Source organism: Haliaeetus albicilla, chromosome 1, assembly GCF_947461875.1.
Source record: "Haliaeetus albicilla chromosome 1, bHalAlb1.1, whole genome shotgun sequence".
Classification (NCBI taxonomy): domain Eukaryota; kingdom Metazoa; phylum Chordata; class Aves; order Accipitriformes; family Accipitridae; genus Haliaeetus; species Haliaeetus albicilla.
In genome coordinates this window covers 77,514,601-77,540,896 of record NC_091483.1, presented here as the reverse complement: position 1 = coordinate 77,540,896, position 26,296 = coordinate 77,514,601, and the positions used below count along the sequence as shown (strand labels likewise).

At 37.1% G+C, this 26,296-nt stretch overlaps 1 protein-coding gene across 1 annotated transcript in view; it reads left to right on the top strand.

Moving 5' to 3' along the window:
- The window catches only part of UVSSA (UV stimulated scaffold protein A), a 58,797-nt gene that overhangs the window by 17,762 nt on the left and 14,739 nt on the right, over positions 1–26,296 (top strand). The window contains exons 7-9 of the mRNA XM_069795672.1: positions 7,370–7,478; positions 20,976–21,153; positions 22,433–22,585. Coding sequence (XP_069651773.1) covers positions 7,370–7,478; positions 20,976–21,153; positions 22,433–22,585 — 440 coding nt within the window. The remainder of the gene's footprint in view (positions 1–7,369; positions 7,479–20,975; positions 21,154–22,432; positions 22,586–26,296) is intronic.

Sequence of the window (26,296 nt, the reverse complement as noted above, 5' to 3'; positions counted from 1 at the left end):
TTCTAAAAGTAAGATGTAACCTTTATTTTTCTATAAATAATACACAAAGACATTTAAGGGACTAACACTACATTCGCTTTTGATAAATTAAATATTGATATCAAATGTAGGTGGTCAGCATAAATTTTGTAGGAGTCAATTTTTTTTTTTTATGTTGGGGAACTTTATTAGCTTTAATAATGAAGGGTAGCAGACTTCTGGTTTAGCTCTCTGGGATGTATGGAAAGGAAGGGCATTGTTAGACTTGGAGATCTTCGGTAGTTTAAATAAAACTGTTACACCTCTCCTGAATGTGGTATTTATTTTATGAATGATTTGGATTATGCAAGAGAACTTTGCCTTTTTAATGTACTTTCTTAAGGTTTAAGAATATATATGCAACCAACTACTGTTGATTTTGGTGGGTGGTAGGAGCCCAAGCAGTGAGGTATGAAAATACATCTGAGGATATATCTTGAGTGGTGACTGCTAAAGAAGTACTAAACTTGCCTTGCAATATCTTCCTGAGGTAATAGTTTTGTTCAATGCACCAATTTTCCAGACTACCTTTATTTGCTGTCCTCTGTGAGACTGTAAATGCATGTGCTAGTCTGTCCATTGGGCATATTGGACATACTAATTTCTTCTGAACAATGATTCACTAAGATCCAGAGTTTTTTGAACTGCCTTGCACCTTGAGACCTACTGGTCTTTTTCAGTAAATTTTTGCTGCTTTTTATTAAAATCCTTCCTAAGCTTATGTGGGACCTTGAGCCTGCTAGGGTCCAGAGATGCAGTAGCTAGTAACACAGAGTGATACAGGTTTTGCGCAATGCGCCTCATCACTATTGACCTTCCAAGGTACATATCCAAGCTCTCTTTATCACTGGGTGGGATGGAGAGGGCTTTGGCACAAGTCCTGGGTGAGCCTCAAGCTTGCATTTCCAGGACTGCAACAGTACTCGCAGACTCTGGCTGGTGTACATTACTTTAAAGAAAAACTGGTTCATTGGGTGGTTTATATTGCTAAAGCAATTTGGAGCAAGATACACTGGTTCTCTAGCATTGTACTTAGGCTAACTGTTGGGCTGGAACCCTTTAAGCATTTTTACTAACTTCTGGGAATTATAAAATAGTGTGAAAAGTGCGTTCCTCAATAAAAGTCAGAGTGGCCAAGTAGCCTATGTGCTGCTGAGCAACTACAAATAGAATGAACGGTGATACTTTTACTGGTAAACATACAGTGTGATTTGCCTGGACCACATATCTAATTTGCAGTCATCTAGGTTTGAATTTATGCTCAAATCACTGAGCAAAGGGGAGGGAGTGTGTGTGGGAGGTCCCTATAAATACAGCTCTTTTAGTAGTTTGTTTTCCTCGTGTTTGCACACAGGAAAATTCAAGCACGGTTCTGGAACCTGTCAAAATGCCAGCATTTATTTCCTTTTCATCCTGTGCTGGATAATATAAAAGGATGGAAAAGGAGGAACTTGTAAAAGTCCTTACATGTAAGTCACTGTTTGACTATTCAGTTTCTGTTACTGGCACTGAAGAAATTATTTTTATCCAGTCAGTGTTTGCTTACATAGATATCCCCAAATTTCATTTAAGATGACTGAAGCATGTTTTGTGTTGCAGTTGAATAAAAAAAATGTATTTGCTTAAGGTTGCCCCTTTAACTAGGTTCTATGGCGATAAATATTCTGGTTCCCTAACCAAAATCTTCTACCTCTAGAAAAATATTTAGTTGGCTTTGAGTAGATGCACATGAGATATTGGCATGGTGGAATAATTTGCAAGATCTTCCAGTGAGGATATTAGCATATAAATAGCAGCTGCAATGACGACCATCACAGCTGAGTACATTTAATTTTTAGTTTATAAGATAGAATGGGTTTTTAAATGCATAGCCATCAAGCCTGCTGAAAGACAAATGAAGTTTAGAGTTCACTTGTCTGAGGATGCCTTACATCATTTTTTTTTTTTAAAGGGAAACAGAGATGCATAAAACTGAACAAAAGTGATTTCTTGGGTGAAAAGTAATTGAGATTGCAAACCAAGTTAATTAGACCATGCAAAATTTATTTAATGGTCCCAGCTGTAGTTTGCAAGTGGTGTTTTAGTAAGTAGATATGACTTCTTCATGTGCTATCTTTTTCTCTTCCTTCTTTTTCTAAAATAATTAGTAAATGCTGTACATCTAGTCCTATAAACTGATTGCATTGTATATTTCAGTCATTTTATTGCTTGCTTTAATTATGATTGCAGAGGCTAAGGTTTTTAAATCCTCTTAACAGAATGTAGCAATCAATTTGTATAAAACTGGGAAAAGAACCAAAGGCTTTTCTTTACATCTTTGCAAGTGTTGGGTGGCGGGTGGAGGTTTTTTTTGCATTGATTACTGGTTGGGATGGATGAGCAGGACATTTAACTGGAGCTGTGGTTGCGCTGAGCTACACTAACAGCTGGAGGCTCTTGGAGTGTTGACTCCAAAATAAAAGATACGATTGCATTTCTACTGGCATCCAGTATTTGTTTTCCATATTTTAATAAGATGGAGACTGATAAGGAAACATCTGGTTTTTTCAAGGTTTTTTTAATGAGTTAGGGAGCAAATGATTTGATTGCGCTTGTCTAGCTGGAAGAGTCAGCACTATTTTAAGTTTTAATGAGAATTAGGAGAATTGAAGAGCCATTGTTCTAACTCTGATTACAATGAAAATAATACATGTATATTTTCTGCATCTTTTTACTGTATCCTCATATGCAAATAAGTTCAGCCCAAGAATCTGGAAATTGTGTAGCTAAATCCTGTTTCCTCTCACAGTGAGATATCTAGTCAGGAATACTACCACATTAAAAAAAAAAACAAACAAAAACACCACATATTTTTGCAAAAGCATGATTCATTTAGATAAATGAATAAATAAATAAACGTCAGCATTATAGAGCAGATTAACACTGAGCGGAAAAACTTCCCTTCTCCACGCAGCTTGAAGAGCAGTGATGGTGCAAGTAGCTTCTGATGTCTGGGAATCTGTTTGGTCTCCCTTCAGATGGACCAGCCTCTAGTGACAGAGAGAAGGTAGTTCACCTTTTGTCTCTGCTAGGACTGCAAACTGCATTAGTGACTTTCCTCGTATTACCTGGTAATGAGAATGGATTTGAGAATGGGACATTTTTTCCCATGTTCTTCGACAGGTTATTGAGAAACAAGCAGTTGCGTGACTACTTATCTTAGAGGTATTTAATTTTATACACTACAAGAAAAGCTTTACGTTGTAGTATTTATCACTTGAGCTTATACTTTACTTCCCTTTAGATATGGCACACTAGAAATGGCATATTGCTTGTTTTTCTCATAGTCTCGTTTTTCTTGTTTACAAGTACCTAACCACTCATTCTTAAAGGATTATAATTTACTAATTCTGCTACTCAAAATGTTGTCTTAAATATTTATTTATTCTGATTTAATTGTGGATTCTTGATTTTTTTTTTTTTTTTTTAAGTGACTGAAAAAGTTTACCTATAATGAAAAAGTAGATGGTAGGTGACTGAACTTCCATACTTCATCTGTAGAGCTTGCTTTGGAGCTTTCTTCATGTTTGAAAAGTGAAATTAAAAAAAAAAAGATACTTTTCTGACTAACAATGTTGCCCATGAGCTCTCCACTTTCCTGTAGAAAGGGATTAGAACAAAACAGCATAAATGGGATGGTTCTGATGAAGTACCACTAGAAAGAAGTAAATTGAGACATAACTACCCACTACTACCATGCAACTTCTTAAATTTCCACCAGTGATGACTTGAATATTTTAAAGTAAAAAGATAAATAAGTTATCTTGTTAAAGACTATATCAAAATAAAGACTTTATGTCTGTTTGAAGGGAAAAGGGGGCTTAATTCCTTATAGTTAGCTAAGCAGTTAATTTTTTTACAGGAAATCTAAATTTAATAGAAGACCCCAGGGAAATTCAAGGGTGTGAACAATAAGCATAATATTTTATGAAAATGACCCCCATATTTAAAATCTGGCATTATATGTTATGCATTGTAGCACCAAGTCCACATCTACCTTTTAGAAAATTAAAACACATAAATTCTGTTTAGTGTTTGATATGCGCTGCACTAGCTGAAAGCCATAATGCCCCTAAAACCTTGGGTTGCTTTTCACCTTTCATAAATTCCTGGGTAGATTCTATACAAAAAATAATTTTCAGCTCCGTGGCTCATTGTTATTCAAACTTGATTGATCGTCGTCATTTACTCAGTGAGGAAGTTAAGTGCTCCTGTCATTTCCGAAGAGTATAATTGGGACGTTTCACAGGTCAGCGGTAGTGACAGGTTTCCCTTTTGATTAGTGTTAGACTGATAACAAAAATTACAGTTTCCTATGATTAATGTTTTCTATAGTACTTGAATGCACAGTTCATGGATTGTACCTAAACAAAGTGAATTTGCATCTGATTATGCCTTTTCTCCGACAGGCTTTTCACATGCTTTGAAGTTTTAGACCATGCAGGTAATACAGCAAAGTTGCTTCTAATGCAGTTTTCAAGTTGAGGATTAGTGAAGCCCACTGAATTTTAGTATATCAATGTACAGAGTGCTATGTGCCTGCAACTGCACATGAATAAATTAGGAGAAATTTCAATTAAAGATAGTACTCTTCTGAATTCTTTCCAGTCCTCTCAGATATGCCATGCACATGAGTACTTGTATTATGCCCACTGATATTTTAGGCATAATCTGGTGATTTAAGTTAAATGATCACTCTGAACTGAGTTTTCTTTCTCTTACTAGTTTGACATTATTTCTCAATTCCTTAAACCTGTTGCTATTTATTTGTTCACAGACTATGTCTGAGTAAAAATTATGGAAATACACTGAATTTACTTTCCCTGTTCTGTGATGTGAAAGTTAGTCAGCTTTTACATTATGGCACAAAGTGGTAGACTAAGGTCATCCATGACGAGTTTTAGCTTGGTGAAATCTTTTGTAATAGCTAAATGAGAAATGGAACCTGAGTATGGAAAATACAATGTTGCACTGTTTCTAGCTGGAGAAGCAGGAGTTGATGTTATTTCCAAACTTAATTAAATTGTCCCTAACAGATAAAAAGAGGATGAGAACACCAGCAGAATTTTGAAACCAAAATAGAAACAAACTTCTCTTCAATCTCTAGCTGCCTTCTATTGTACAGAGTACAAAGCCTGATGATGTTTTTCTTTCTAAAGGCCATTGGGAAGGTCTTCTAAAAGTTGCAGTTTAACACAGATGTTCTTTCATGTCTAGTACCTTTGTGGCTTTGTGATTAGTGTAGAATATTTGACCCTGTCTTTGCATTAGAACTCTATTTTTGTTTCTGCTGTGGAGGTCAGGTTCAGTGTGCATCTGTCTTGGCCTTGCCAGGTAGGGCCTGAATTGCTTCTTCCCTTTAGATGAGGAAAAATGATTGCAGTGGGAAACAAAAAGTAAACTAGCGTGCAGGATCCTCCAGCGTAGCCTAGAGGTTGGCAAGTCTCGAGGTAGTGATAATTAGGCCGAAGAGACTACATTGTGGTTGTTACCTGTCTTTGGCAGCAGGGTACTTTTAAACATGATTATGCTGCGACTTTATTTTAAAATGAAGACTAATTAGGTGTTCTTTGGTAAGAAAGCAGTAGTAAATCTACTCTATTCTTCAGGACAGTAAATTTTTTTTTTCTTTTTTTTTTTTTCCCCACTGGAACTGCAGCTTTCTTAAAGTCATTTTTTTAAACAGAGGGAAGAATTGTAATTCTAACTTGCACCATCCATTCATTATATGTTAAGGGGTATCAATATGTGTTTTAATATCAATTAATGATCTTTATTAGAAATGAGTTCAGTCCAGCTTTCAAGTAATACTGACCAAAGAGAAATACTATTTTTTAAAAATTATTAATTTTAAATTTTTAACTACATTCAACAAACCAAGACTGGTTTCTAGGTTTTCTGGCTTCAGAGTATGTGTGTGATTTAAAGGAACTCAGCTGTGCAGCTGTGACACATGATTAGAGTAGTGAATTAAATTGGGAAAATTCTGCTGCAGGCAAAACCTGCAGTATCCTCCGGTGCTTGTAACAATGAGTAGTTGATATGAATATCAACGTAAGTCAGGTGCAGTAAGAGTAGTAAAGAATGTGGCTGAAAATAGTAAAAATTATACCATTCCTTATCTATTGCTTTGGCTTGCTGCAGTGAAGTTGAAAAAAGTGATAGCCTGTGGTAAGGTTGGTTTTAGTGGATACCCTTATTATTATGTCCTAGACTTGTAAAAGTGCATGGCAAACATACAATAATATGCTAATTATGTTGGTTTTAAGAATTAGGTGGCTCCCAAGGTGGGCAAAGGAAATAAAGCATAAAACCTCCATCATTGCTGCCTTTTTAGGGTAGTTAGCATTTGCTATTTTAAAGTTCTGATAGTACAGGCCATGTCTGAGGTGGCACAGATTCTTCTAGCTTATGTGTAGTATAGAAGAAAAATTCATTTTCAGGTATGGAACAAGCTTAGGGAAAAAAAAAAGTAGAGACTTGCTGGTACATACACGGTAGTAGCTAGCTGAAATGATGTATAGGAAGCCACTTACATGGATGAATTACCCTGGTTAGTTGGCAGGAACTCCATTTTTATTTTTTAGCTAGTCATAGATATTCAATTTCAAACAGCAATGTAGACCAAGTGCACATTTTAAAAAACAGTTTTGTTGGCCTTGACCACAGTAATGTGTGCAGTCTAATGGTATGAATGGTTAGGATGTACCGAATTAGTTAAGAAAAGAATGTATCAAATTATATTTAGTGCTATTGTGAAGAAACACAGTGAAACACTGTAGTATACAGATCTGAATATTCTTACTTTCGTCAGTATTACCTTGCCAGTCCATCAGCTTCTCCTCCTGTTTGCCTGCTCTGGTTTTGAGCTCTTAAACAATTTGTGATACTATTTAACACGCCACAGACTATTTGGGTACAGCTAAATGAGTAAAATCAACCAAAGGAGAAGAGATAAGGCTATAATTTCCTCATTAAGTCAAAATCTTGATGTTATTTTAAGATTTTTTTGGTCTTATTTTGTAGCTTCACACTTTCTCAGACTTCACCAACTGCATGTGTTCTAATGGATATAAAGGGCTTTAAAGAAGCCCTTAGGATAGAGTATGGCTTTAGAGATAAAATGTTAAGCAAAGGCCTAATCTTAAATAAAGATTAAATACATAATTAGAGAAATACTTTTGACATAGAGCAGTCTCAGTAGGGCTATCAAGATGTCTGTAAAATATTTTCAGTGTGAAGGGAAATGAAAAGCAGTCTTCACATTTAAAAAAAAAAAACAAAACAAAAACCAACAAAAATATCTCTGTAGATGAAAGCCTTGGATGATGATGATGACGAGGATGAAGATGAATTTGTGGAGGTCCCTGAGAAGGAAGGTTATGAGCCCCACATTCCAGACCACCTGCGTAAGGAATATGGTGAGTTTGCCCAGCTGTGACAAGCTTTATCCCTGCATGTTACTGCTGCACTAAAGTAAATAAACAGCCATTCTGAAGTAATAAAGTGATCAGCCGTGTGGGTAATCTCTGACTGCTATGAGGAAGTCATTACACAGATACAGGAGCAGCGATTGGCTCTAGATAAACAAATACTTTCTATGAGCAAGAGCAACTGAGACGAGAAGCTTATTTCATTCCATCATGTTCCACTGTAGTTTAGAGCCAGAAGCAGCGCTGTGTATGCCTATAAGTGTGCTAAACATACTTACTGGGGGTGAAGGGATGGCAAAGTAAAGCTGTAAATGAACCTGAATATTAGAAATACTGGTAACAGTCTGATGAGATGGGATAAGGTTTTGTACTATCACCTGCATTAATAGTAGTTGGAGATTTGCAGCCACATAGGGTGGCCAACTTACAGCTCGGAAAAGCAGCTTTTTGTTTTGGTTTTTTTTTTTCATTGGGTGTTGCTATCACAAGACATTAAACGGAGCTCAGCATTCAAGTGCAGAATTATAGCCACTAAGCACATATCAGATGACAAAATACAATCTTGGCCTTGCCTTCTTTTAATGCATTCTAAAGATTTTTTAAAAAATAAATATATACTTGTGTTTTTGTGAAATTGAGAGGGGAGTTTACTGAGGAAAGTTCACCTAAAGTAATTAAATTTGAGTGCATTATTCCTTGTCCTTTGTACATCTGGCTTATTAAGTGTCCATGTTCCCCACCTAAGGACTCACAGTGAGCCCAACTGGCTGGTTCCAGTTTGTTTGAAGGAGGTAGATGTCTCTGTTCCTCCATGTCTTTAAAAAATTGTGGAAATTAGCAACTGTATAGAGGACTGAGATTAGACTGGTGCAGTTGTGAGTTGGTAGCTGCAATGTGGTTTGACATGACCCTTAGCATATGTGTTGCTTGAAGCAGTCTGTAGGCACTTACTTTGTCGAAGCAAGAGTTGGGGAAGATGAAGTGGAACTGGGAGTATTGAGATAGTGAAATGGGAAGTGGATGTGTGTGTAAGACAAGAACACAGAACAGTGGTGAAGGACTGTTATATTTTGATAAAATTATACCAGCGTATGTTGGCTTTCAGTCTTGCAATAAATACTGAATAAGTTCTAATTATTGCTAACAGTAGGACTTTCAGAAAAGGAATATAGTGGAAGAGAGGGATAGCAATCTTCCAGACAGTTGTGAAAAGCTTCTTATGTACACTCGGCTAATGAAAGAGTCCAAAAACATTGGTAGTGATAGTAAATGAATGAGCAAATGAGGTTAACTTTTAACATAGCTATGGTTCTTTGGGGTTTTTTCCCTTCCTTTGGCAGTATTCCTTGTGCCAAAACTGGTATTTTCTTAATACTTCCAGGCACTGGAACTTGTTTTTTGCATCTTTAACAGCAGCCTGATGAATCCTAACATTGAAAGTTCTGTTTATACTTGTCACTGGAAGTGAAATGTACTCATCTCTTCCCTCTCTCCCTTTCTACCTTTCCTCCCCTGTCTTCCTCATGGACACATATTTTTTAAAAAAATAAAGCATTTACCACCCTTTGTATCACATTAACACAATACTTCGCTGCTATTTGAATTCTTCCTCATGAAAAAGGATAAAAGAATAGCCTACTAGCTACTCAAGGATATTTTAAAAATCTATATAAAATGGATTAAGAAATTCCCAATTTGTATTTAAACCATTGCTGATGGGAAAATACATGATAGTGAAGAAGCCGATCAATCAGAAAACAAAACCTCTCTCTCATTTTGTATACATGTAGTTATGTAGGAGCTAATGGTCACACCTGGCTGTTCTTTATCTGGTGTGTTTGTTAAAAATAGCATTTTGAAAGAAATGAACCATTCTTGATGTTCCTGAAGTAATTCAGCTTTTCTTGCTGCCATTTAAAGTTATTATGTAAACTCCCAGTTCAGGAAAGTCTGGAAAGAATTCAGAATTCCTGAAAATAATTCAGGCAATCTTTTAAGCATGTGCTTTCTTCTGTCTTCATGTACTTAAGTGCTTTCTTGGACCAACTGGTCAGTCACTAGTTCAAAATCTATTTCAGAAGCTGATATATAACTATGGCATAAATAGCTGACTTCTATGTAATTACTTCAGGTCTACATGAGGAAAATGGAGAACTCTATTTGCTCTACTAGATTCTGTTCTGCACATGTTTTTAATAAGCAAAACCAAAATAAGCATCCCTTTGGCACATCTTGTTTGGAAAAGTGAATTATCATATTGAAATACACAAGAATATATTGATTTCATAGTAGCCTGTTATCATCAAGAGCTGGCTGTGTTAGGCAGCCACCTCTCTAATTAAATATGGTTCTTTGTTGCACGTGCAAGTGCAGTTACATAGCAGCGACTTTAGCTTTATCTTAATACAATCCAGGTGGGGTTTTGCTACATTTCTTTAGTTCATGAGGACTCTGAGCTAAGAAAATGAAAGTCTCTGCAAATGGAATGTCCTAACTGGAACATTAAACCTTCTATGTAAAGTAAAATCTCAGTGCTGTCTATAAGGTGTGAACAATTTAAAGCTTTTTTCCTTGTCTTGTTACTTTTCCTGAACAAAACAGGAAAAGTGAACAGCTCCTCAGATTAACTTTTTATACTGAACAGGAAAACGAAGTTGTAAAACATGACTGTGGAAATGGATTGAAATGTGACATTTAAATTACTGGTTTAAAAGTAACTTTATTCCCTTTCACCTCTCTTAGGAGAATGGAAGTATCCTACCAACAAGGTAAATTTCAAGCTGAGATGCTACTTCTGATGATGCATACATGTATTTGAGGTTCTCCTGAATTCTGAAAAGTTTGGGGAAAATGAAAAGATATTTAGAGACAGGGGAAGTTTTGTATGCGTAGGTATATAGACATTTGCAGTGGTATTATCTGTATGTATATGTAGTTGATGATGATCTCAAAATTGATGATGATATTTAATATAAAAGATGAACTGAGCATGGGTGCAGTTTGGGTGGAGGGAGAATTAAACAAGTCAATTTGAATCTCCATGTATAAGATGAAATGTAAATTTGTTAAAAGAATTTAGGTGATTAGATAACTGAAGTGTGAAGATATAACCCATTAGGGGTGTCATGCCAAATTAGCATTACCAGACTTTTAACGACCTCCCATTTGTATAATCCTTATTTACACTTGCACCTGATGTCTGCAACAGACAAGGGACTAGCTATTGTGTGGTACCACAGAGCCATTTTAAATACATTGTGTTGCAAAAGAGGAATATTGGGCTGAAAAAGAAACAGCGCTGTGAAAATAATTTTCATAGGGTTACTCTGGTTCTCAGCACTCTGCACCGATGTTGCTTAGATTCATTGCTCTTGTATGGCTGGTATTGCTAACCCCTTAAAAATTGAGGTGTTATTCGTTTAAAAGAAAGCTCTTGGGAGAGAGAGAGTCTTGTTTCCACTTGAGATTTCCCACATTCCAGCCTTTGCTGGTCAGCTGTCAGTTGCATTGGCTTAACGCCTTAAGGTGGATAAGGTAAGGGATGGAACCGTGCAGATTCTGATGTTGTTCTCGTGCCATAGACGGAATTTGGTGCTGATGCCAGGATAAGAGATTCCTTCCTGCCCTTGGTGGTCTTGGCATAGCTTGCAGCTGAGCTCTGAACTGCATGGGGAGGTGATCCATTTTGAGAGATGTGCTTTGCCACATAAAAATGGAACAGTTCTTGGATCTAGTTCAAAGCACCCACCTCCAGCAACTGTTGTCTACTAATGGGTTTTCTCAATTCATAGTTCTTGTCTGTGTCTCAGTGCATGCATTCATGAACTTACTTCTGCAGCACAATTTGAGGTACAGGGAAGTGCTATTGCTTGTTTTACAAGTGGTGACATGAGGAAGCCATCTGACTTGGGAATATTAGCATGGAAGCAGGCTACTGGTTATCAAGTTTCATCCTCATCCAAAATTATATGAGAAATGACTGTACAGTCAAGAACACAAACCATTATTTCAAATCTGATTAATCAGATTATTTCTCTTGTATTTGAGCCTTAAGCCAAAATGTTTTTAGGTCCCTGATAGCTACTTCTGTGGTTCGCATTGCATCTGAAAGCCTGCTTGGGATTTCTTTCATACGAGGATCAAACCTGCAGTTCTAAAATCCCAAGGGTTAGTTCTATCAATTTCAGAAATTCTTCCCTCTTTGCATCATAGAGTGATGTGCCTTTGTTGGTTAGATGTCCCTACACTGCCTTTCCTAATCTGATGGTGTCTGGGTCATGCCTTTTCTGTGTGTTAAGTAGATTTTTTTTATTTTTTTTTTTTGGTATGAAATGTCATAGCAACACAGGAAAGAAGGCTTATACCCCAGTTGAACAAATAAGGTGTACAAAACCAAACTGTTTCCTTAGTAGAGAAGTTGCCATCTGTTTTTTACATAGAATTGGAGTGCTTCAGGCTACACAAGATACTCTAGTGCAGCTCTCACTGAGCATTTTAGAAACATGAATAAAGTTCCTATTGCGGCCATTCATTAAAGGTGTGGGGGTTTTACAGCTTTTGCATTTTCTCTGAGCATTAAAGAGCCTGTATTAGAAATAACAATAAAATATTGCATAGACTAATGCATTATTGAATTTTCAGATTTGAAGCAGTAAAAGTTGTGCATTTTGGGGCATTTATTCAGAAAATTGCACTTGTTTGTATTGACTAGGTATACTCTAATCTGTACCTAGGCAGCAGACTACCATGCATATTGTTTTTAAAAGGTTTATGCTCTTGACTGGCATCCATCAAGACATGCAGGCGACACAATGATTAAAAGCAAAACCGCCTTGGAAATGTGGAATATAATAGAATCATCATTACAGATTAAGAAAATAGGGAAATTAATTACTGATTTATTGGAATCTGATTCTTTTATTCCCTACAGAAAAGATTTTCTAAATGCTTTTAAATGTTTCTGTTTGTGTGGTCAAGTACTAATGTTTCATCTGTGTCGCGCCGAGAGCAATGGCACTGAATATGAAGCCTTGCGTGTTATCTAACCACATGTATTGCTGTGTAGCCTCGCCATACTTGACTCTTTCCTAGCTCTGTTTATATCCTTCATTTTTTATGTAGGAGAACAGTGTTTCTAGTTACTGCGTGCAATAGTAATGTGCTCTTTTATCCTACATCTAAATGAAGTTTCTCCCATAAAAACACCATTTCACTGTTTTATGTAACAGATTTAAAGCTAAAAATGGCAAAAAGAGCACGTGTGCAAGCGTTGATAAGGTGAAATAGAAACGACTGACTTTGGCCTGTGAAGAAGAGATGGCTTTCATACTGGTCTGTTTTCTTCCATAGAATCATCTAACAGATTTAGTGGATATGGAATGATTATCTGTTGATTCTACAGTTAGGTTTTCCTCTATTCTGTGGGGTTTTTTAATAGTAGCAGTGAAAATCTTCTGGAGATCACAGGGGGAAAGCACAAATCTTAAGTGTTGAGTTTACATCCCTAACTACAACATCTAAACATCTCTGAAATACTCAGTGAAAGACTTGTTTTCAGTGTTTATTAGTCTTTTAGGAAAATACTTTGTTTAGTTTTTTGTTAGTAGGATTGATTAGGGTTCCCAGTTGGCAGGCATATTTGAAAAACTTACTAAAAGTCATTTTGTAATAGCTTTTAAAAAGATAGGGTGTTGATCAAGTCTAGGCTTCCACAGGAGAGAGATTGATTATCATGTCAATGATCATGAAGTAGACTTGACTCAAGGCTGACTCAATGCAAGTAAGAGGTTACAAGTGTGGGATTGGTACAGCAGCTTCTGTTGCTAACAGGTAGCTTCATTTCATACAAAATGTAAGGTGGGTTTATTTGGGGCAAGATGCAAGTCTGAAGAGCAGTCTGGCCAATTGCTTTCATCAGCTACAGGCCATAAAAATGTGCATCACCGTGATTAACCAAATGATTGTGCCCTACCTTAGTTGTAATGAAAATAAGTGGTTTTGATGACATTATTATTTGGGAATGAAGTTGCTGAGGTTCTGCTGACTATTGAATCACTAAATAGACACACATGTGCTGGCTAAATGGAAATTAAAAATTATACTTAAGCTTTTTCTTTCCTTACTACAGTGATGTCTCAGTTTGTCTGGTTCTGCTTTAAAAGCCTAATAGCTTTTTGGTCTGGTTTGATTTGTCTGGTCTCCATACCTCAGGAACTTCCTGAGAGAATTCTTTCTGCGTGTGAAGAACATGGAGAAACAGCTCAGTGGAGACCACAGCAAAAACAAACCTGCAGACTTCAGAGTGTATGAAGCACAGTTCTCAGGAACTGAATTTGAGACTTAGAATTACACTATCTAGGCTAAATAAGGACTTGTGGGTGTTACTTGACTTCTTTAAGGGGAAGAAACAAATCAGGTTTTGCAGGGGGAAGTACAGACAGAATTACCTCCTTACCTTTCACTGCCCTGTGAAATTTGGGTTCCTTTTTTCCAGATTTGGAAAATGCAATTAACACATAGTTGTGTTCCTCTCCTTAGGCAAGAGTCTAGTATTTAGAATAAGATTTCTATTAATATTACCATAAATCCTTTAAAAAAAATAATCAGACAGTTGTTGCATGATTGAGATTAGCATGCATTGATTTACCATAAATGTATAGATAAAAGATATTCAGCGCTGAAGTTAGGACCCCAGTCCTGAACTGCTGTAATCAATTATGTGTTGTGTGGTCTCAATTTTTGTTGTTGTTGTGTATACAATATTAGAAGTATTTAATTATAAGTTTACAAGTGAGATTGCCTCGTTGTGTTAGTATGTTTGAATATATCTGCATATGGACAAACACATTTTCTATATAGCTATACTTAGGACAATAATTGAGTAAAACTTATTATAATACAGTATTTGGAATGAAGATAACTTTGCACATTTACGAAAAAACATGATTAGCACTTCAATAAAATGCTTCTGCATCCATGTAGAAGTATTGATTGTAGATATTTCTTCTGATGCATCCTAGTCATGCAAAGACCTTTCCTCACTCTCAGGCAAGGTCCTTCTACGTAAATAAGGTTCCCAGAAAATCTGGCAGGACATGGGATATATTTGATTCCTACTAAAGTTCTTAGAAATTAATAGTCACTGCGCAGGATGCTGGTAATATTTCCAAGTGGTTTGCAATAGTAGTGTGCCTCATAGGAACTGTGTGATGGCCAGGGACTGCAAAATGATAAGCAAGAAGTTGAAAAGATCCAGATGTAAGGTGTAGAAAGGTTTTAATCTAAACTCTGCTTCTTTGATTTATTCTGATTCTTAGCTATGATTGTAAACCAACAATAAATAGTGTTAATTAATGAGAATTAACTTATAACAAAATAACATATTCTGTAACTCCAGTAAGCCAAACAAAGTATTTATGTAATGATAATGAACTCTTCTAGTTAACAAACGTAGTTGTTATCTTTTTTCTATAATTTGAATTTCCAAAGTAGAATTCTAAAATTATTAGAGAAATGTAAATGATCATGGCTTCATTCAAAGGTGCTGGGGGCATATTTTTTTGTTGTTTAAAACCTCTGATTATAAAAGACCCCTTGACAACTTTTAAAAAGTAGTGTAATTTATACAGAAATATTAATATGTGCAGTTGTCCATGTGGTAAGTTGCTTTGAGTGCACACACAGCTTATATGTGTTGTGAGAATATTCGCTAAAGCCACCTCTAGCATTTCAGCATCCTCCCCTAGCAGCTCCAGATAGCAATTTGTTTAGTGGCGTTCAAGAGTAAGATAAGAAACTGTGTCTATCTAAAATAAAAGAGGAAGTTTTCTACTGCAATAAATGGTAAGTGTTTTAATCAGTGTTACCCTTGTATGAATACTTGTAAGGTTTTGTTCATAACAGATATTTTTATTATTTTTTTCCTTATTTTAGACTTCTGTGTAGATGAAGTGATACTAACAAGAAAAGAGCCTGATTTTTTTTTTTATTAAGTAGAGAGACATGAAATTTGATCCTAATTAAAAAAAAACCAAACCAACCCTGAATATTCCTTTAACTTGTGATGGTTTCATAAAGATCAGATCTCTGTCAGGGACGACATATCATTCAAATCTCCATCCCGTATGAGTAGCAGAACCTTCAGAGATAATGAAGTCTTCCTACTGTATGATCACCTATGTTAATTTTATTCCCACACACATTTGTGCATGGAGAGGTATACCAGAACTGATCCTGAAACACTGAAGCTGTTTGGAAGCAATGACTTGAACCCTCTGCTCTGCAAGCCCATATGAAGTAATCCTTGCAAAGTTCTGTTCACTTTGCAGTAAAGCTTATTGTGCTTCCTGAGTAAAATACATGCAGCTTTTTTCATTATAAGCACAGTAGAGGGTAAGTGGGGAAATACTGTACCTGAACTGCTGGATTTTCCTGACAGTCTTGCAGAGTGTCTGTACCAATATAAATCACATACATTCAGCTTGACTAAGATTCAACAAATGGGAAACAGAAATTATTACTTTTTTTCAGAAAAGTTGAAGTCCATAATACTTGTTTATATTCTATCTCCGTTTTTTCAATTAAACTTAAGTGAATCTGAAGTAGCTAGATTTCTTCTAAATCCACACAGCTGAGGAAACCTGTGCTTGCTCTTTCTCTGAATTTTCACTGAGGGGCTTTTATCTCCCCCTAATCCCACCATTTCTGTCAGGACATAATCTCTTTCTCAAATTTACATTTTAATTACAAGGCCAGCTGAACTAGCTAAAATCAATAATGTCAGCATTCAGCAGCCTAACTTCAGCTGAAACCCCAGCCTCTCTCTTTCCTTCTATCGATTTATCTTGTGAACACGGTCTACTTTATTGCTTCAGGCAAATAGGTGCCATTTGGTCAATTTAAACAAAAAAGGGGATTTGAACATTTTTATGATTCTTTCTAAAAGCTGCTATTGGAACAATTTGAACCCAGGTACCGTACTTGTGTTAAATAAAATACACAGAACAGCAGAATTCCGAAGAGGAATTTTACTTTTAAAATTGCACTTAATCCCATCTATGTCTTCAAAACAAAAAAACCCCACCCTGACATTGGATACCATTCAGCTATGGCTGTCTGCATGGTGACTTCTGTCTTTATCTTGTTAGCAAAAATTAATTTTATAAACAAATACCTTTTTAAAAAATCCATGGTAAAGGTGGTGTTACTGGTGTCGTGTGTTTACCTTTAGCCATTTTTTCTGTTAATGGTTTAAAATAAGAAATCAATGGGAAAATATTTTGTTCTTGTAACTCTTGAGAATTCCTATATTGATCTTTTGGATGTGATTTTATCTATCTAAATGTCACATTGTCTATTTATCTCTCTTGCCTTTTTCTGTGTGTTGCTGACTGCTTGTCTCTGCTGTTCACATCCTCCCCCCCTCAACAAAATCAGTGTAGTGAATGAGCAATCATGCTTTCTGTAAACATCATAGGAAAAAATGGAAATAAAACTGAAGTTTCCTGAGAACTTTTAACACATATGCACATATTCTCTCTGAAGAGGAAAAAACGTGTGAGACACATACCTGCTACCTTCTGACTTGAAGAGTTTGTAAATAGTATGCATACAAGTGCTCTCAAAACTGTTGCTTTAAACAATGCTTTTCACAAAGATATTCTTGCCCTTAAAAAAAAAAAAAAAGAGAGAGAAAAGGCAATTTTTAAATGCTAAATACAGTGTAAGCAATTCTACATTACAGATAACAGTCTATCACATATTTTTCTCAGCTAACTTTGTTCATGCCAGAGGGACTGTTTGTTTGTAGCTGTTTCTATTGTAAAAGGAAGTTTACTCTTCCAAATCCTGATGATTCTAAAGTGTGGTTATAACAGAATCTTTTGGGTTAATTCTGTTTCACTTTGATACAAAGCACCTGAGGAGGGCTTTTTCCCTTTCTAGCCTATGACAGGGGCTGAGATGGACTCCTGTCCTGCCCCCTTTCCAGATAGATAAATTCAATGTTGCTCCATTAATATTTAACTGAAGTGCTGTTTAAAAACAAAACAAAACACATTTTTGTGGAAGTACCATTATCCCTCTTGAATGGCAAGTCCACAGCCTAATAAATGTCATGAGATCATTTCTTTTGCTATTTAGCCTAGATACTTCTCTGCTTAGTTCCATCCTATTACGCTCAATTACCATTTCCCTTATTACTGCTCTTCTGCTAATTTTGAGACCCTTTTCCAACGCACAGATTAGTCCTTTAAATGACTTTTTAAACAATGTTCTTTAAAGCCTTGTTGACTTTGGGAAGGGAAGCTAGATAACAAGGTGAATGGGGCATGTTCATCACTTTAATTAGAGTATGTGATGTGGGCATGGCCGAGGAAGGGAGTAGTAGTGTCACACACTCTCAGCAGCATCACCAGCCAACAGCAAGGTGGCCTGTGTCTGTCTACAGCTGGTTCTAACCTCCAGTCTGAGGACATAAAAATTAAAAAAGGGTGATCCTTTTTTGCGTCACAGTCCATGCTAACTTCAGTTCCCAGGAAGCACTGGACAGCTTGAGCAGCACTGTCTTTCAAGATGCCCTGCCTTAGGAATGTGGACTTTGGTTTTGGAGTGTTTTCCGGAGAGGAGAACAGGGAGTGGGGGAAGAGCTGGGTTTGACACTGGCTTCAGGCTGTGGTGAATGTCTTTTTTCCCCATTCTGCAGTGCTTGCTGCCTGCAAACGTTCGGCCAGTTGGGTACTTGCTGAAGTCTTTCTGGGACAGCCACAGGACTGGCAGTACCGAAATACCCGTTCTCAGATGTGTGTTCATTCCTGTGGGGTATCTACATGACACTCAAGTAGCCTTTTCTTAGGAAAGGTGGAATGCATCAACCTGCCAGAGCTGAGTCTGGTCTCTCTATGGACATGGGAAAATACTATCACCCGCAAGGTGAATCACGGATATACTTGCCTCCCCTCAACCTTCTTGTTAAAATGGTGCACATATCTCTTTGTCATACACTGGATAAGCAGAAGGAATGTATTGAGTTGTGCGAAAGTGAGGAGAAGACAGAGAAGTCTCCATGAATGCTTATTAACTGCTGATGGCTAGTGTTCTCATCCTCTTTCTTTCTCCAGCTCCTGTTTCCTTCCCTCTCTTGTTTTGAAAGGGGCAGGTAAGCCATCTGCCACAGTTGTTGTTACTGGCCTCTGCCCTGAATTGCCTTGCCCTCAAAATGTTTTCCTTCATTGTTACCAGTGTAAGCCATACCAGAGAGAGACATGGGGTCTCGGATGGTCTAGAAGAGTCCTCATCCTTGAGAGTATTTTGGGGCTCTTTCTCCTCTCTGGAGTCTCTTGTATTAAGATCTAGGAATGACTGGTGACCATTCGCCGTATGCAGCAGAATGAAAAGGATTTACATGCACACAAGCCAGATCCAACTGGATGTCTGCTTTTGTTTCCCCTCTCCTTCTGAGGGGCTCTAGCTTTGTGGATTTTGAATTGGGACTGTTGGCTCCCTCCGGGGAGAGGATCTCCAGGAACTAGCTTAAGCAGGGGGTTGACAGAGCATAATTCTCAGTGCCCTGAGCTTGGAGCCTTGGAAAACGAGGAGGAGAGGTCATTCCCTGTGCAAGGACTCAGCTCCTGATCTAGGTACTCAGAAAGTTTAGACCCATATGTATTTAGGGGGTGGATCTTGAAGGTTACAGGGAATGTGTGGTACAAATCAATCAAGGTCAGAATGAATTACTGCAAGACCTTATAAGGTAGAAAAAAGGGGTCAGGGCAAGTTGCTCTGATTTTGTTTGGGGGAAAAAAAGGTTTTTCTCTGAAATGAAAATGTTTTGTGTACCAAAGCTCTGCCTGCCACTACGGGTCCTGCAATTTCCCACTCAGAGGGCAGGTCATACCACATTAGCTTTTCCTTTTTTAGTTGACAACTTGTGATATGTTTAATGATGAGCAAACCAAATTAGCAAAGCAAGAATACTTCTGGATACAGCTTCAGGGCTGGCTAGAAGTGGGCAAGAGACTAGAAGTCCTAATTAAATAATGGCTAAAACATGTCAGGTAAACTCAGGTTGCTTTTCATAAGGAGGCTGAGATAACTTGCTTAAAATTTTAGTCTTTTGAAACCATGACTTTTTTGCTTTGATTTAAGGGGGTTTTGGGGGGTGGGGCCTTGCATTTCAATCACTTCTTTTATAAAAAGGCTTTCTGTTGGGGAAAATGTAGTTTGTTACGTTAGTGTGAGGGATCATGTCTTTCCATTTTTAGCTGTCATTGGCTGCAAAGTTCTTGTTACTACTGCCAGCTAATAGAGTTGCTTCTCTACCTCAGCGGGTAGAGGCATGTGCTGTCTAACTACTCAGCCATTCTAATTGCATCATTACAGTCTGTGCTGACTGTCTAATCTAGCCATATAAAGTAATTAAGTTGCCCCACCACTGAGCTGCTGGTGCTGAACATCAATGCCTGCCTGGTACTGCCTTGCAGTGGGCTTGTTCCTCAGGTGTAGCTCAGGCATTTACTGTCTCTTGGGTGTGCTCTGTGGGTGTACTCATTGCTTCTGCCAGCACTTAAGATATTTTGTCTTGGCAAATTGTGTGGTTTAGTATCTGTGAAAGAAGAATGTTCTCTAGATAATTCTGTTTGCAGATATATTTCTGAATCAAACCTCAGCTATTATCAGTGGTGCTGCCCCTTAACAAATCGGGAAGGAAAAAAAAGAGTTATTTTGTTTTATATTCTCAGCTCTGAGGGGTCATTATGGTAGCTGAGAATCATCAAAGAAGGAGGATGTGCCTCACACACACTTTTTTTTTTTTTTTTCCCACTGCGTGTGCTTCCCCACCAGCCATGCTGGGCGATGATGGTTCCCGTTCTCATCAGTCATGTGTTGCAGTGAATCCCCCACCCAGAAGTGGTTTCTCTTTGCCAGGCTATAAGAGTTTCAGCAGGAATTTTTGCTAAGACACCACAAAGAATTAATCTTAGCACACAGGAGGATATGGATGTATGCATTTCCTTTTGCTTTCTACTGCTCTTGGATTTCTTTTGGGACTCTAGGTGTTATACAGTAGTGCCAATAGTTCCTTTCTTCTATTTTACTTTGATGTAACTTTGAATACAGAAACAACATACCAGCAAGCGGATGTGACACTAGAAACTGATATACAAAAAGCAGTATTGCAATTTAGGCAAACATGTATTGTTAAAATCCTTCTTTCCAAGGTGAAGTAACATCATTCTTTGTTGTCACACCATGTCATACAAATTTAAAAGTTGATTTGCTGTAGTTAGTTATTCAGTAGGTTTCTGTCCCAAAATGAGAAAAAATTTTACAGGCAGAAATATCACTCTTGTCTATGAGTGGGATTGATGTCTAATGCAAACTGAAAGCACTAAGGCAGGTAATCAGCGTCCTGAGCTGTTTGGCCCCACTGTGAAGTGTTGAGGGTGGGAGAAGTGAATCACTCCTAAACACTGAGTTTTTTTGCAGGGCTAGAGCCGCAGTCACCTCCAAAAGCACCGGTGGGGAAGACATCAATGGGGACAGCTCTGCTGAGCTCCCGTGCCCAGCTGAAAGGAAATGAAGACGAACTTGATCCAACCTGTGCAGCTGCCACACTGAAACTTATTAGAGACAAACTACCAAAGTTACCACCTCCACATGCCAGGTTATCTTTGTTTTAGTCCTTGTAGAAACCTCTTGCTCTTACTTGTATTTATTAGTAATGAAAGCACACAGAAAAGCACTCATGAATTGGATAAACTGTTCAGACTGTCTTGGTTGCATTTTGAAGTTACAATTCTTTTACCGAGATGTACATACACTGCTTAATATTTGGGATTTTGTTAGTGACTGGACCAGGATCTTAAGGAACCTTTTAGTACTCACTTGGTTTAGGTTTTATTTGGTGCAAATGGCCTGTATGAAAATATAAAGCATTTCCTTCTCTCCTAACAAAAAAACCCATGCCCGTTTGTTAGGGTAATTCTTGGTTTGTAACTAAACAGAACATATCCTAATACTGAATTAGCAAGTAGTTTCAACCATCTCTTGGTTTCTAGTGACTTACGCTGTCAGCGCTGCCTGGAGATGTGTTATACTGATTCCAGAGAGGTATTTGTTGTCAATCCCGTTCAAAGCTTGGTGAAACTCCAGCCTTGTCTAGTGATTTGTGGAAAAGACTGGAGTAATCTACTTAGTGGCATGTTCCTGAAAAGGCACTTCTGCATTGGCCAGGAAAGCCCCCAAAACCTAGCAAACTGGAATGTAATGTCAGAAAAAGAAAGGGGTTTGCTTCATTAGAACTCTGGAGTATTCAGGCATATGTTTTTATTTTTAATCTTTAAAAAGTTGAGGTTACAGTAAGGTGACTTAGGCAATTTGTAGCTCTATCAGTGAATAACCAAGGTCTCTCTAGTACTACTGTGGTTTTTGAGGACTAATGAATACTGTAGCAGTGTTGCACAATGAGTATTTTAAGTCAGCAAGATGGAATTTTGTCAACGAAAACAAAGACTTTGCAATCTGTGTGACTGCCATGCAAACACGAGCATGACTTTACAGAAGCAAGATCTTTCTAAGAATGGTTTGCCACATCAGTAGCTCCTGTTACATTACAGCATGTGTGATCCACTACTGCCCCCATTAGATCTCTAGGCTTCTACACCCACGGTATAATACATTTTATCTAGCTTTAGGTGAATGTGCAGTTAAGCTTCATGGTGCAATGTGCTGTACTTAGAGTGTGTAGTGTTATCGTCCGTATCCTTTTTTTTTTTTTTTTTTTTTAAAAAAAAAAAAAAAAAAAAAAGGCACAATCCTGTAAAGGTAGTTGTAGTCCTAGATCTAAGATAATATTACCATTGGTGTGAAAATCTAATGAAAAAAGAGAAAAAGTTGTTGTGATCATTGCTGTTCTGTACTGACTTTTCATCAATTTTCTCCAGTGACTGTGCAACTACTGAGCCAGCAGCCTTGGAAGAGCCTGACAGTAAGAGAAGAAAACTAGAAGAAGAAAGAGCTAAAGCTCCCCTCATGCCTTTTGGATTAGATCTTCACTACTGGGGACAGGATCAGCCAAGTGCTGGGAAGATTCTCAAGTAATGCTCTTTTTCTTTTAAGACAATTTAAACAAATATATAGATTTACTTGTACGCAGAGGTCATGCAGTGGGGTAACTGCTATTTCTTTTGATAATTACTTTTCTTCTTTCCCTTGTGTTATAGGACCCATAAACAAAGTCAGAAATTCTACCTTTAAATGTTATTTGTTTTCAGAAGGTGTGATACTAATTAAATATCCTTTGATGCTTCAAAGCACATTTTTTTCTGCTCTTTTCATGTTTGTGTATTATTGGCAGCATGACATCACTTACTCCAATTTAAATTGATATCTCTTTATGCAAAGTGCTATGCAAGTGCATGATAGACATTCCCTCTGCTGGAGACTTTACAGTCTAAATAAATAGCACGCAAGGCAGGAGGAAGGCTAGGGAGGTGTCAGGGTATTTTTCCTGATTTTACAGAGTGGTAACTGGGGAAATTGATATGATTGTTCAGTCACACAAGAAATGGGTGGCAGTTACAGGATTTGAATTTGGATCTTTTACTTTCCATTCTTGTCTGGGAAGGTTTTGTGTGTCTTGGACATGAAGCATTGCTGACTTAGGGAAAGCTTTAGCAATGCTGGGGGGAAAAGGTGGTAGATATACATTGGAACTTTTTTCTAGCAGTCAGTTTTTAAAACCCCTTTTTAGCACTAGTATTTTTATATGAAAGTTGGGATGCAAATTCCACCCTGCCGCTATGTATAAATTTCATTTAAGTCCACCAGAACTTTAGTATCAGTGTGTACCATACCTGGCTTGAAAAAGGCAAAAATCCTTGACTGGCTGGGTTGCAAATCAAACTCATATATTCTCAGCAGTATTACTTTAACTTAGCTTGTTTTCTTAGCAAAACAAACCAAAAAAACCCAACCCATAATCACAGTATTAAGACAGTGTTTGCAGAAAGAAACAAGAGGAAAGCTTTGCCCCTGTACCTGATTGCATAAAATGCTGAATATCTTTTAAATTACTGAAAGCCAGTGAAATTTGATATGTAATAGTTCTTTAACAGTCACTTCAAGCTTTGTGTTCTGTCTCATGTGGTGTAAGTTCTTCAAAGCCTATAAAATGGTTAAGATTTTCAGCAGGGCTTTAGGAAGGATTTGTCTGTGATAATGCCAAAAAGGTAGTAAGGCTTTATTTTACATTGCAAATGAGTTATTCAAGTCATAAGTGAAATCAGAAGCATATTTCACTGCCTGCCTGCCTTGTGCTGTACTGTTTTATTTTTATGCTTTCCAATAAAATAGAGGGCACACTTCTGAACCTTACAGTCTATAACTACAGGTATGCCAGTCTAACTAAAGATAATTTAAGTAACTCTGCACATACAATACCATTGACCCGGGTATAAAATATATTTATTGAAAAATTAAGATAGTCATTGGCAAACTCCTTTAACTTTTCTATATGCACACATACTGCCTCTGTAAGATGCCTAGGAAAAATAATCAAACCCCAAAACCAGACAACACGTATGGAATGTGTATGGATTTTGAATTTTTTAAATCTGAAGTGGAAAAGCCTTTCTTCTTCACCTATTTAACACTACACTTACTTAATTACAGCATTTACAATAAATTAAGATTTTGATAGTGAGAATGTAGCTACCGGGAAGACGATTTTCTAAAGAAGTTTTGTTTAGCTGGTAAATGGTGAACCGTCACCTTCTCTAGAAGGTGACAGTAACTGTGGGCTTCACGAAAAGTTTGGGCCAACCCATTTTCCCTACTTCTGCCTTCACTCACACAACCGATTAAGCTAGTTTAAGAGCTCTTAAAATGAGTTTATAAAGCTGTAGTAGTACTTTGGGGTTTTTTTTGGGAGGGGGTATACTGCACAGTGCTGTACTGTGTTGAGACTGCTATCCCAGCTTAACCAACTATTTTGGATAGCATGGGCCTTCCAAACTCATTTATACTCCTCCTTGAATTAAATTAGCTTACGCTTAGGGTCAGAGTAAATTAGCTGGTACAGCATTTTTTATGACTGTGATTAGGGTATTTGAATTAGCTCGTTGGGTGCTTGCTCTGGGATCTCTGTATCCATCATACTGGTTTTAGAATTTATATTTATTCAATTTTTTTATAAGCTTCCCATCATCTGAGGAATGAAGTTGATATAAATTTTTTTAAAGAATGTGACATTTCTCCAGGACCTGGACTTTCTTTTAGATTTCAGTTAACCATTACTTATCTTTTATTCCTCCTAATGTATAGCTATGTAATTTCCACTAAAGCCTCTGTTATTTGTCTAGATCAGTAACACTCCTCCTGTGAGTGTGAGTGGGGTGTTCCCCTTCTGATCCCTCTTACAAAAAAAGGTTTTACTTGTCACATGCATCATTTTTCAAACAAGGATCTCTGCCTTTTTTAAATGTTGCTTAAATTACAACAGCAGGATATCAGAAAACTTTGGGAATTAGCACTGCTTTGTTCTTTTCTTACCTGCTTGTAATTCATGCTGGGAGAAAATCAGGTATATGCTTGTAGTAAACAATAATATTTATGAATATCTGTGTAGGAATCAGGCTATTTTAAGTCCAGTTCCCAAATACTGATCAATGATACATAGTGTAAAACATAATTTTAGTTTCCTTGAGATTTGTTGGATGCAGATTTGGCGGGGGGGGGGGGGTGGGGGGTGGGGGTGGAGGTGGCAGGGGACAGAAAAAAGACTAAATAGAACTTTCTCCTAATTGGAAAGGTTGGCGTGCACAACTGTTAAATGCTTCTTCATTCTCATGTAACTGTAATTTGATAATTTAGAGGGGGAGGGGAGTTCAGACCACCAAAGGACACTAGAATTTTACTAAGAGATTCTATAAGGCTACCTTGCACATAGAAATCCTGTATGGTGTCTTTTTAGGAATGTTTTCCCGTCCTTGTGTCTGTAAGGTTAGTAACACAGAGCTAGCAGTCTTGTTTTCAGGATTGTATAAAAAGTAAGCAAATAAGAAATTTATTTCATTCTTTTACTCACTGTCTATTGTATAATCTTGCCACATAATTTCTGAAGCTAAAATACTGTACCATTCAAAGGTTTGACTAAAGTCCTATTGGTATATTATAAAGATTCTTAGAGCTTTTTTGCTTAGGCTATAGTTTGCAGAATTGTATGATTGAAAACTCTTTTTTTTTTTTTTTTTTTTAACCAAAAATTGTGGAAACATATTACTATGTTTAATGTTGAACTAGCCTCCACTCTAACTCTTTCGCTTTTATCCCCTAATTTACCAGAAGAAACTTATTTGTACCTCATGACAGGTTAGAATTTTTCTGGCTCTAGCGAGGTATATTCGATGAAGAAATTATTGGATAGCATGAATCTCTTTAACAAGGATTTTACTTGTTGAATGTTTTTCTGATGATTTGGCAGATCATAGAATGGCTTCGAAATTGCTTAATCCCTTTTTTAACCTAGTTCTAATCTCTTTACGTAGTTTTAAATGGTCAATGATTGCAGTGAAACCAGCAGCTATATATGTTGTAGGTTGCTAAGGGCAGATAATTTCTTCCATTTTTTTTTCCCTCATCATCTGCTGAAAACTTACTTAGATAAAATTAATCAAAACTCTTCAGGCCCACTAAAGTAATTCTTTAAGTATTGGCTTATGTGCTTTGCTGAATTGAGATCATTGTGATTAGTGAAGCCAGTGTTCATGTATATATGGCTCTGCAGTCTACAGAAGGCAAAGTCTCAG